Here is a 12,073-nt window from a genome sequence, read left to right on the forward strand (position 1 = left end):
GGATGCAAATGACCTGTACTCATTACCACCATAATGTCGTTTAACACACCATGAGATGCTCTGGAAATCAAAGGAGCAGCTATTCTCTGGGCTCAACTGGTGTAAACTTAAGAGTTGCTCGCTTTATTTTAACAGAATTGCTCAGCAGCTCCACCTTGTATAGTTCAGAGCAGAATTAGCCCTGGTTAGCATAGCTGGATTTTTGTACTGCTTGAATACCCTTTTGTCTGGAAGGAGGTAATTGTTCTCTTTCAGCTAATATTGCAGGAGGCCATTCATCCAGGGGATCTCCAACAAAACAAAATGAATTAGTCCTGTTGATCTGATTCATCAGCTGCCACACGGAAGGTTTTGGAGCATGGAAAGAAATGTGTTTCTCCTGTTTAAACAAAATTATTTAACCCTTCAGCAAGAACTGAAAAATGACCCTTCATTCCTTTTGTTTTTCAGTATTTATTTCTTCTCCTCTTTTGCTGAACTGGCAGAAATTATCCTCACCCGTAAATAAACAACCTTTATAAAATAGCCTCACTTTTCACATTTAACTCTTAACGGCTTAATTTCTCTTCCCCAGGGGGCTCGAGTGCAGGCAGATTACATTCCCCTGCTGAACTCTCTCGCCATATATGGCTGGCAGCTGACTTGCGTGCTTCCCACTCCAGTTGTAAAGACAAACAGGTACGGTGCAGAAAAAGCCTATGGGAGTCAGTCATAAAAGCCATCCTTGCTCATAGCATGGGGTCCCTATCCGTGTGCATTAAAGCAGCCCACAACTGTGAGAATCATGGTACGAACATGAAATGCTTCAGTTCCTCCTCTTTGTTTGCCCAGCAGGGCGAGTAACGAGAGGCGTTTGGCAGGCTGTGCAGAATATCTGGGCTTCAGACTCAAGTCCCGTCTCAGATAATTGATGCTAACCAATGGTTTTAACTTTCCTTTCCTGTTGAAGGTGGGGGCTGAGCATTCCCTTTCACCTCTCAGATGCTGTTTCATCTCAGTGACCTGGTTCACCTGCCACTTTACAGCATAGGTTTAAATACCAACATTTAAACAAACAAGTTTAAAGCCCACTTCGTCAGTTGGAGGAAGTGGTTGGCAGATACATGCCTGTTGTGGCAGTGGGGGAGTGTGAACAGTGGAGCCTAACGGCCATGAAATGCAGAGACATCTGTTGGTCTGTCACGTACAGGTAGCAACCATTTTACACATGTCTGATTGATGCCAACCACACACACAATCATTGCTGCAGACCTGGAAGTGGTCCAAATACAGCATGGGCTTATGCACACTCCACAGATGCATGTGGGGGCCAGAAATACAATCCCTGCACAAATGAGACGTTACCTGTACTTTATGCACATGACAAAGTAGACTCTAGTCCCTGAATGTTCAATAGTCTTTAAGGTGTCATGGGGCACTTCTTTTCTCATTAGTGCTTGATACAAGAGCTTAGCACAGCTATCCATCTAGAATTCATTTAGGCTGTTCCCTCTTGGTACAGATTCACACAGATCCTGGTTTCTTCATGAATCATGCATTCCAGCTGCAAGCTAACCCATGTCTTGGCAAGGCCCATTGAATTTGCTTTGTCCGACAATAAAAAAAATACACATTGGGCCATATATAAATAAAGACTCTATCTCCCATAGCTCTCCTTCATGCAGTAAATCACCTTGCGGTGGGAACAGATTTTCTTTTGTCAAATCCACCAATATAAACATGCAGAAATAGCATATGAAACAGCCTTTCCTTGGCTGTCATCTTTGCTCTTCACGCTTGTGTTTCTCCTCCTCCTTCCTTGGCCCACAAGCTCTCTTGGACCTGCCCATGGAGCCTTTAAGCTCAGTTGAATTAAGGGTCAGTCTGTGTATTTAGTTTTATTTTGAGTTTTGTTGCACAGCTATGTAATATGTTAATCAGCAGTATACGAGGCCTTGTAGTTTCTTTGCTAGGATCCATTACAGTTCAAAGACATCCCTCATGTGGACTGATGTTTCTGGAATGACTCATTTATTAAGGGCTTCTACCTCAACTCCAGAACATTTTGGCAGACAAAGTATATACTGTACCACTGTCGGAATGTATCACAACGCAATAGACATGAGTGAAAAAGAGGCTTCTGGAGAGCTGAATGTTTTAAGTGCCAATCCTAGTGTTTTAGTCTGGCAAAGGCCACTGTGTTCGGGATCTTGTTAAACACTGATTTTAATGGATGGTTATGAGATGTTCCTTGAATTTTAAAGGACACCCCGGATAAATGGAAGCCATTTGTAGGATTGTGTTTATATATATATATATATTTTAATATAGGGATGGGAATTTGGCTACTAAGCAGATCGTCTTTCTTCAGAGACCCCTCCTGCCCCAGAAAACCAAGAAGAAACAGTCTAAGGTATATGGCCTTGAATTGCTCTGTGTGTTTGCTTTGGCAAAGCTGTCATAGTCTAATTGATTTTCCACATCAGTAGAAACAGCTTGTTTAACACTGCTGTGGTTTAAAAGATTGCTGCGGAACACTTTTGAACTATGTCTTGAGTTGTTAAACTAAAGAAAAAATAAGTGAGAGGTCCCGTCCTCCTTTCTCCCATTACAGCAAGAGAGCTGGACTCTGTGTGGTATATGAGATGCTTCACCCCCACCTGGATTCAGCTTTAGATTTTCCACATAACTCTTGAATTTCCACATAACTCTTGAGTAGCTCAATTGCTGTCCACTCACACTTTAGAATATATACTTAGGTGTAGTGCAGGACTACAAGCTAACAAACTTTTCCATTTGTGACTTTTAACCTTCAAAAAAGAACCAAAGCACACTGGGTTGATTTAGCATCCAGCTATACATAGTGCTGTTGTGTCGTTCTGTTCATTCTGGCCTCAATAATGTTATTTTCTAATTATTAAATGTGCATGGTTTAACTATATCTTAAAAACAATCTTTTTAAAAAGTGACTTATATAGATAGGGAAGTTATATATAGTTGGGCAGCTGCATGCACACACCCGTATCTTTCTGTGGTTTGAAGGTATTTTGGAGATAAACAGAAGGAAGCAATCTTGATGAAATTATAACAGTGCAATGGAAATACATACCGTATTTTTCGCTCCATTGGACGCACCGGACCATAGGACGCACCGGACCATAGGAGGGGGAGAACAGGGAAATTTTTTTTTTCTTGTTCTCCCCCTCTAAAACAAGGTGCGTTCAAGGTACATTCACCAGAGCTTGTGGGGCTGGCGGTGGAGGGAAGCGCTGCTTTCCCCCACCGCCAGCCTCAAAGGTCCCTGAAGCCTTTGGAGCGCAGCGCCCCGCTGCCCTGCAGAGGTTTGCGCGCAGCCGTCCCCAAGCTAGAGCAGCGAGACGGAGCCCTCCGTCTCGCTGTTCTGGCTTGGGAACAGCCTTGCTAGGCCCTGCAGGACAGCGGGGTGAAGGCACCCCGCTGCCCTGCAGAGGTTTGCGCGCAGCCGTCCCCAAGCTAGAGCAGCAAGACGGAGCGCTCCGCAGTGCTCCGTCTTCCTGTTCTGGCTTTGGGCTTAGCGGCGCAGCCTGCATTCGCTCTATAGGACGCACACACATTTCCCCTTAATTTTTGGAGGGGAAAATGTGCGTCCTATAGAACGAAAAATACGGTAATCTGGTTTAAGTCAGTGTCAGCATTTCTGTCCGATGAAATGAGAGATTATGAGATTGGGAATGAGGTGGACAGGCCGGCATGATGTTGGCCCAGGTTAGTTATCATAGCAATAAGCAGAAGTGTTAGCATACTTTGAGACATACTTTTCCAGCTGTTTTTGTGTGTGTTTGGGTTTTAAAAACGAACAAAAAATGAAAGCACATTTCCTATAGATGTGAAAAACCCCACCCCCTTCACACGCACACGGATGAGCTGATCCACCCATGTGGATAAATTAATGCCTTATGCCAGCTATGGTAGAAGAGTGAAATAATAATAGCAATAGTGAAATAACCGTGTACCTACCGTCTCCAGTTGCCAGATGTGACATGCTCATGAGATACGTTAAGACAAGAGCACGCTACGTCAGGGTACTTGAATGAACTTCATATTAAAATGATTTCGAAGAGGGCTTGCATGTTGGTTTTTTAAAATAGTGTACATACCAAACTTTTCAAACACTTGTTTGCATAAGTGGCAAGGTTTCCTCTTATGAGCATTTTTTTCCAAAAGCAATGCTGTCTTAATCAACATGTCTCTGTATGTGTGCCTTACCTGGGCTTGCTCCCAAAAAAATAATAAAAATGTAACATCATACCTTGCACCTATCTGAGTTTGGAGGGTAGGAGGCAGGAGGACAATACCTTGTGCTGCAACTGTTCATTCATTTACTGTGGACAAGATGCACAAAACCGGGTGCGTAACAGCTCCCCATTGCCATATATAAAGGAAACATCCTACATATGCTGTCTGTGAACTTTCACTAGTTCATAGAAGAGATTGGGGAGGTTAACACATTTTTAAAACGCAGATCAAAGTGTGCCATTTAAGAAGATTGCTGTTTTCTAAGAGAAGCTTAGCATGTACCTACAGGAGAGCTAACAAGCCAAGCTATTTCACTTTCCTAAAAAGTGCTCCTGTTTAAAAATAGAAATCCACAACCTGCCTCGTCTCATCACACTTATTAAATTAACATTCAGCATTGAATTTAAACAGATTTCTGCTGGTGCCTCTCTCTCTTTTTTTAACATAACCTTTATCACTATATCTGTTTGCAGTTTCATTGGAGGTTCTCCAAAGAAGACAGACACCAGAAGCAAGCCAAGAAATCTCTGAAGGCAAAACTAAGTGCCAAAGAGCGGCACCAGACAGGAGAAATGCTAGAGTTAGAAGTTACGGAAAATGCAAGAAACTCAGAAACACAGTTCTGCACAACTGAAAGTGGCTTGCAGTTCCCAGTAATCTCAGATCAACAGCTGGCTGCTGTTGAAGACGGAGGAACCGAAACTCTTGGGCATGGAGACGTGCCTCTCTACAACAATGAAGTGTTTGCAGAAAAGTGGAATGCAGGTCATACTGCTGAACAAGATGGAGGAGGCTTGTGTTTGGAGCAGACAGGCATGCATGAAAACTGTGAGGGCCAAATATTTCAAGACCATTGCACTGCAACTGACACTGATTGGAGCTGTGGAGCAGAAGCAACAGAAACCAGTTTCGATGCCGGGTGTCAGTTCGACTGAGAGAGGCAATTATTTGCCAAAGTAAGAAACTCACTTGATTTCACATTGCTGGTTTTCTACAGGTACACAGGGGAAATGTTAGTCCTATTGCATTTTCAACTTGGCAATGTATGCAAGCCTATTCAGGCTTTTTCTGCCACCCAGGGAAACCCATGGATATTGGAAACTGTGTTGAGCTGCTTTTTCAACCAAACAGAAACTGTCCTGTGCTTTATATGTTCATATTTTTAAACAAAGTATAATTGGCGTGCACCATATTTTTATCCAGTTTTGTGAAATGGGAGTTCAGGATATAAGAAGCTTTAAAGAAGTGGCTATAAATTGTATTTGTCTTAAACACATTTATTAGTATGCCTTTGGAACTACTAATCTCTTGCAAAAAAAAATCTAAAGCAATAAAGTGTTTTTGTCTGGGAAACCACTAGTGGCAGAGAGAGAAAGAGAACGCAATGATTTTCTATATGCTTAAGAATCTCATTCATACTCAGTGTATCCGATTACCATTTAATCAAGATTATGTTCCAGATTTTTAGGTTGCTAATCAACATGTCACATAAAACAGACCATAAAACTAAATGCATGTAAAAGACAACCTGGTTAACTTGTGTATATTTCATAAAACGGAGGACCGGGGGCATTTATCACCTACTTGTATTGGAAGCAGGTGAGTCCTTACTGAGAATTTTCCTCAAGAAAATAATCTGCTAGCAAACATAGAAGCCACTATGGTCTTGAAATGCACAAACTAATACACCATTTTCTCAGCTAACAACTAGGGATGGGGAAGGCATTTATTTGGTCCACTTTTCACAGCAGACGGGCCTAATAAAACCGTCCCAAATTTACTTGCTGATTGGAATGCAACTCAGCCTGATTTTCTGTTTCTCCAGATTTTGTGATGCAGTTTTAGTCTGCAAAAGGTGCACACAGAAACAAGCGTTTTAGAAATTAATACATTGCATAGTGAATGGCCTATTTCACGTAGTAAAGTGCACATGGTCTAAATGCAGACTTCCCATGTATTGTTAAAAAAAAATTGCATAAAACCTATTATTGAGCACCAGTGAGACTGAAACAGGTTGGAATTTGCTGTTCAGCCCATCCCTACTGATAGTACATGATGTAAAATCACGGATTTTTCTCATATTTTTCAGGCATATTTAATCTTTACAATAAAACTTGTGTTATTGGAATTTTTAAATGCTCTCAAATATATATTAATTCTCACTCACCTTTTATGTATACATTGTAGTTGCATTACCTAGCAACCCACCTGGGCTCACATTTGGGCAATGTTTAGAATCTGTAAAGTGTTTTGAAAATGCCTTCTGTCCTTTCACAAATTCAAACTCAAGTCTATAAACAATACAGCTGCTTTTCTTTACCAGCTGATTTATGTTTGATAGTTCCCATTAGTTTCTTTGTAAAGTATTTTGACTCAATAAAACATGGTCTCTAGGTACACATCATGCATACTTAAGCTATTTTTTAAACCGTCAGCTTCATTTGCAAGAAACTGCAATTTGCAGAACACTTTAAAACAAAACTGTACCACTTCAAATGGCTGCATAAAAGATAATGGAAGGATAGTTTAAATCATTTCATTCCGCACACACAAGGCAATTTAATCCCTCCCCCAAGTAATTGAAGAATGTTTACTTTGGCTTCAGCAACTTAGCCGAATATTAGAAAAACAGGACTGTAAATAACTTTAATTACTCTTGGAATTCTAGATAGAGGTATCTCACCCTGAAGCAAGCATGAAATATCTGTGCCCCAATCTTACATTTAATTGCTGCTTAAATACAAATAACTTTGTGTCTACTTTTTTATAAGCCTGTGCCATAATCTGTAAAAATATATACCAGTGACACTACAAAATTAGATACACATAAAAGCTGTGAATCTTTTAATTCCTGCAGTAGTTTACTGTTCTTCATGATCTCTGTATAGAAGCACAGAGCCTTTGTCAAAACCCTTCTAGAATGCTAGTCTACAGATTTTGGTGGAAGGGTAGGTAACCCTTTAGTGCTTTGAACATATCCTAAGCTGCAAAGCCCCTTCTTTGACCAACACAGTAGCAGCATCAAGGCTAACCTCCTCTTGCTGGTTCTTAATCTAAACAAGCTAGATCTACCCTGTTCAAAATCCCGCCTCCATCCCCTTTACCTTTCTTTTGCTTCTTCTAGTTCTTTCATTTTGCATTTTTTGTTTGCTCGCAGTGGTTCTCGTGGTTGCCACTGGGTGCCTATAGCACAACCCCAAGAGACGTGACTGTTGTGTCTTTGGTTTAGGAGAGGAACATAAGGCTAAGAGCTGTGTTAACCGTCAAGTACTTACCAATGCTTTGGGCTGCAAACCCTTGCTAGCTCCAAATGGAGAGCATATCCCTATCAGCTCCTGTGGTCCATTAGCTGGATTATTGTAGCCTCAGCAATGCCATTGTCATTTCTATCTACTGACTTTGGTCCCACTCATTCTTATTATTTACTCTTTCCTACAACTACTTTCTAGTCACTCTTTTTCCCTTCTGTTCTACATCCTCATCTGCCATGGAGACACCCCCAAGGTAGCGGTTCAGCGCTGTGTTAAAACATTTTGGCAAAATGGCCATCTCCCTATAAACACACCCAGAATTCAAAATCTATTTATATTGGCTAGTTATTTAAGGTGCCCATAGAACATTTAATCAAGTTTATAGATGCCTTAAAATAAAGTACAGGAAGGATGTTTAACTTTCTGTATTAAAGGTCCATTTTAGAATTTTAGTAACACAAGCTACGGTTCTGTCTACAAACACTCTCCAGAATATGTCTGCCTTACTATGTGGCTCTCATTCTGCTAAGTTATCAGGATCTCAGAAGGGAGGCTGTGAACAAAAGAAACAGGTAAAAACACAGATGTATTCTTTTACTTCCAACTGCTGAAAAGTCATATAAAGAATCATAGAATTGTAGAGTTGGAAGAGACCATGAGGCTCATCTAGTTCAACTCCCTGCAATGCAGGAATCTTTCACCCAACATGGGGCTCAAACCCACGATCCTGAGATTAAGAGTCTCACGCTCTACAAACAGATAGATCCAAAATATCAGTTTGTCTATTCTGAATGATGGCCAAGCTTATTCTTAAAGGTAAAGGGACCCCTGACAGTTAAGTCGAGTTGCGAATGACTCTGGGATCGCGATGCTCATCTTGCGAGGGAGCCAGCATGACTAAGCCACTTCTGGCGAACCAGAGCAGCGCACGAAAACGCCGTTTACCTTCCTGCCAGAGCGGTACCTATTTATCTACTTGCACTTTGACGTGCTTTCGAACTGCTAGGTTGGCAGGAGCAGGGACCGAGCAACGGGAGCTCACCCCATCGCGGGGATTCGAACCATTGACCTTTTGACCGGCAAGCCCAAGGCTCTGTGGTTTAGACCACAGCGCCACCTGCGCCCCAAGCTTATTCTTACTGCATCCTAAAAATCTGCAGCCTATACTCACCATTCCAGAAGACCTCCCAGTCCTGAGGGGCACAAGGAGCTACAGTGGGGAGAGGGCAGGAATGCTCTATTAACCAAAATTAGTTACACATGCTATTGTGGATACAATCCCCAATAAAGTAACCAGTGCAAATGTGTGTAGATAACACCAACCATTGCCTGCCTTCTCATGGCTGTTTTGAAAATTATATCTTTTAATCTTTATATCTAAATTATATCTTTTAATCTTGATTAATTTAACTAGATAGAAACACTTTCTTTTTAAAAAAATGCATTCTGTCCCCTCCAAATTATTCTGTCTACTCAAGACACACCAAAGCAGACATCCTGCTTTAAGGCTACTGACATTTTCTGTCCCACGATCACTGCACTGGGATGTGTTTCCTGAACCACACCTCATTTTTTAACTGGCAAGGTATAAATTAATTCTTGAATATTAACCATGGCAGTTGCAAGAACAACTGATTGTTTCAGAAGTCTGTTTTCTTGAAGAACAGTAATAGGCCAAATGTCTGTTTTAATATGATACATGGAAATAGAGTGAGAATGGGCACCACCCCTGCAGAAATAAATCTATAGTAATACAGTGACGAATAAGTTGCATTTTGCACTCACTGGAAGAGGACAACCAGCTGTCCTGGTTTAAAAACAAAAGTACTATTAAAGATGACCATCTGAAACTCTTAAATCCTACGATAAATAATTGCAAATAACACTGAAAATGATACGCTTAAAGCCTTTCGTTGTGAAGCAGTTGGGTCACAATATTGTATGTATGTATGTATGTGTACACACACACCTACTGTCTAGATGGAAATTATTGCACAAGTGCAGATGTGTGCCTGAATTTATGAAACTGATACATCACATAGAAAAGGGCAAGACAAGAAATGATGCAGACAGAACACAGAGCCAATATCATATCCTTAATTTTTATGAAGGCAGCCTGTGCTGGTAGCATCAGAGCCAGTGACTGCTGTTTCTTCTAAAGTCGGAACTACGAATGAAGACAATTATACTGAGACTGATATGTTAGATTCCCACAATTGCCTGTGGGAGCGTGCGGCTGTTAAGAGAGCTCATGCTCCAGCCAATAGCATAATGATGCCGTTTGTATGAATCAGTATGCCTCTGTGACTGCTGCATATGCTGCCAGTATGATGTTCACAATCACATCTCTCGGTGTTTGACCCACCACAACCAAGCAAACTGGATATCTGCCCTCCCAGCCCCCCCCCCCATATGATGAAAACAGTTCATACAAATGGTACCTGCTCCATGCAGACCTGCCTAAGATGGTGTGCCTGTACTGACTGTGTCTCTCGAGTGGTGTAGAGAATCCACAGTGAGGTGCTCATGTAAGTTTCCTTAATTTCACATCATGTTGCTGTAGTTGCCAAGATACTGCTAGTGAAAATGAAAAAGGTTCAACTTAGTAATTATATTATCTTTGGCTTTAGCTACCTGTATCTCTCCATTCATGGTGGATGTTGCCTGAGGTCAGCAGCCGCTATAATTGTCAAAGAGTCCTCATTGTACAGAAAATGGAAGCTATGTGTGCAGCTGTTCTTAAGTACCTTAAATAAAAGAAATCTAGGTGGGACTTTTTAAGCCCAGTTCAGTTCCTTATTTATGAGACCAGGAACAAGTGCAGTCCCCATTGCTCCGCTGTCCATTTCCTGGATTTGATGCTTCTATCCTGGGCTATTTGAACTACAAATCCCCATTGCATGCCCCAAAGGGATATGCAGTTTAATTATGGTTCACCAGCCTAGCTCTTAAACCATGCTTTGCTCTTGATTGGCAAGCCGACATTAAACCACAATGCAGGTATGACAGGTGGTTCAAACTAACCAGGATTGAAGCGCTAAAAGCAGCACATGAAGGGAGGTGGAAAGAGGATGGGGATAGCTGAAAACGTCCCACCACTGATGGCGTTTATGCTATGTTACTGAGTACAGGCTCCATTCCTTTATGCCCTTAGGGATATAGGAAGTTGTCTTATATCGGGTTAGAACTGGCATGCTATTATCTACCCAAAAGGAGTAGAGCTTAGGGAGTGAGATTCCAATTTTCTTAATCCTAGCTGAGGTCGGAGTCTTTAACCTCCGCAATGCAACTTATGTTCTCGACCAGCGAGCAATGGAGTCCTTATCTCCCATCTGCTCCTACTTGTAAAATGCACGTGGCTTCTGCATTCCAAGGTAAAAATAAGGAATGTCTTGGGAGAAACATTAAGATTTTGCAAGCACCACTCAGCCTGCTATCAGCAGATAGGCATGCACCGTCCGCCCAAATTCCCCAGCTGCAAAAGTAGTGTGAAGTCTTAAAGAGAATTGAGGGAGAAGCAGAATGAGGGTGTGCGCAAGAACACAGCACCACCAGATGCTGCCCTTTAAAACAGCTCTTATGCTAAACAGGCCACATTAGTTTTCAGGAGCTTAAAATGCATTTTGGGGGTTCAACGAAGGCTGCTTCACAGTAGCAGGGCACATTCACTCCATTCCCAAGTCACTGTTTGCCATCAAAGTGGAAAATACTTTTGAACTATCGATGCATTTTGCTATTACGCAGATGAAGCTCATGTTTGGTAAACCCCAGTTCAAGTCAAGTCAGGGTGACTTGCTGTCTCATACGTGATATGCTTTTACTTGCATCAGATTCTCTTGTAGGATAAATGAGCAGTCAAGGTACTAGTCTGTATGAATAATCTTGCAACCTGTCCAATCAAGGAAATTTCACATCAAATGAATTATATAGTAGCCTGCAGTTGTTTAAAAAATGCTTACACTATTAGACCATTAAGAAGCATAAGAAATCCCTAGAGATTCATAAGTAAAGCATCATTGGAAAATATCTAGTTAGGGAGGAGCCCAGAGAACACAAGTCAGTGCTGTAATTATATGGGGGTCTTGTTTTTCTTTCGGAGAAAATATTCCAGATGAAATAGGGTTGTTAACACCTTATTTGAAATGCTTGTGTTGTTTAAGTTTATACTTACTATAGCAGGCTTGAAATTCGCAAGAGAAGACACCCTTTCTGCAATTAATAGTCCTTGAATCCTGCGCCTGTTCCTAGGGTCATCTCGCCGACACATTTTACAGACTCCTAGGTGTGTGTGACATCCTCAATTAAAGAGACAAGCCATTATTCCTGTAGTAGTCAGTCCATATAAGGACTGACAGAAGTAGGGGCATGATGGAGGAGGGGAGAAATCGGCCGTAAAAAGCGTGGCGTCTTTTGGATATGTATCTGTTGACATTTTGGAAGGAAGCAGGGCTGTGTAGGAACCCACTGCTTCACCACTGTTCTACTGTAGCCCAAATAGGTCAGCCATCATGTTCCACCTTTCTTTCAGCTGTTTAAAATCACAGGTAAAAGAGTTGTATTAAGAGGTG

At 41.5% G+C, this 12,073-nt stretch overlaps 1 protein-coding gene and 1 long non-coding RNA gene across 5 annotated transcripts in view; one reads left to right on the forward strand and one right to left on the reverse strand.

The window, feature by feature from the left end:
• Positions 1-6,390, forward strand: part of RFTN1 (raftlin, lipid raft linker 1) — a 107,412-nt gene extending 101,022 nt beyond the window's left edge. For all 4 annotated transcript variants that reach the window (XM_081164635.1, XM_081164634.1, XM_081164637.1 and 1 more), the window contains exons 8-10: positions 575-678; positions 2,311-2,392; positions 4,728-6,390. In XM_081164635.1, coding sequence (XP_081020761.1) covers positions 575-678; positions 2,311-2,392; positions 4,728-5,189 — 648 coding nt within the window. In that variant the 3' untranslated portion in view covers positions 5,190-6,390. The remainder of the gene's footprint in view (positions 1-574; positions 679-2,310; positions 2,393-4,727) is intronic.
• LOC308570274 lies at positions 5,682-11,668 on the reverse strand. The gene is made up of 2 exons (XR_014001066.1): positions 9,947-11,668; positions 5,682-8,058 (listed from the first exon to the last, which is right to left on the reverse strand). It is a non-coding gene; the product is annotated as an uncharacterized lncRNA (long non-coding RNA).
• Positions 11,669-12,073: the final 405 nt, after the last annotated feature.

This window comes from Podarcis bocagei (genome assembly GCF_964188305.1).
Source record: "Podarcis bocagei genome assembly, chromosome: 12".
NCBI classification, from domain to species: domain Eukaryota; kingdom Metazoa; phylum Chordata; class Lepidosauria; order Squamata; family Lacertidae; genus Podarcis; species Podarcis bocagei.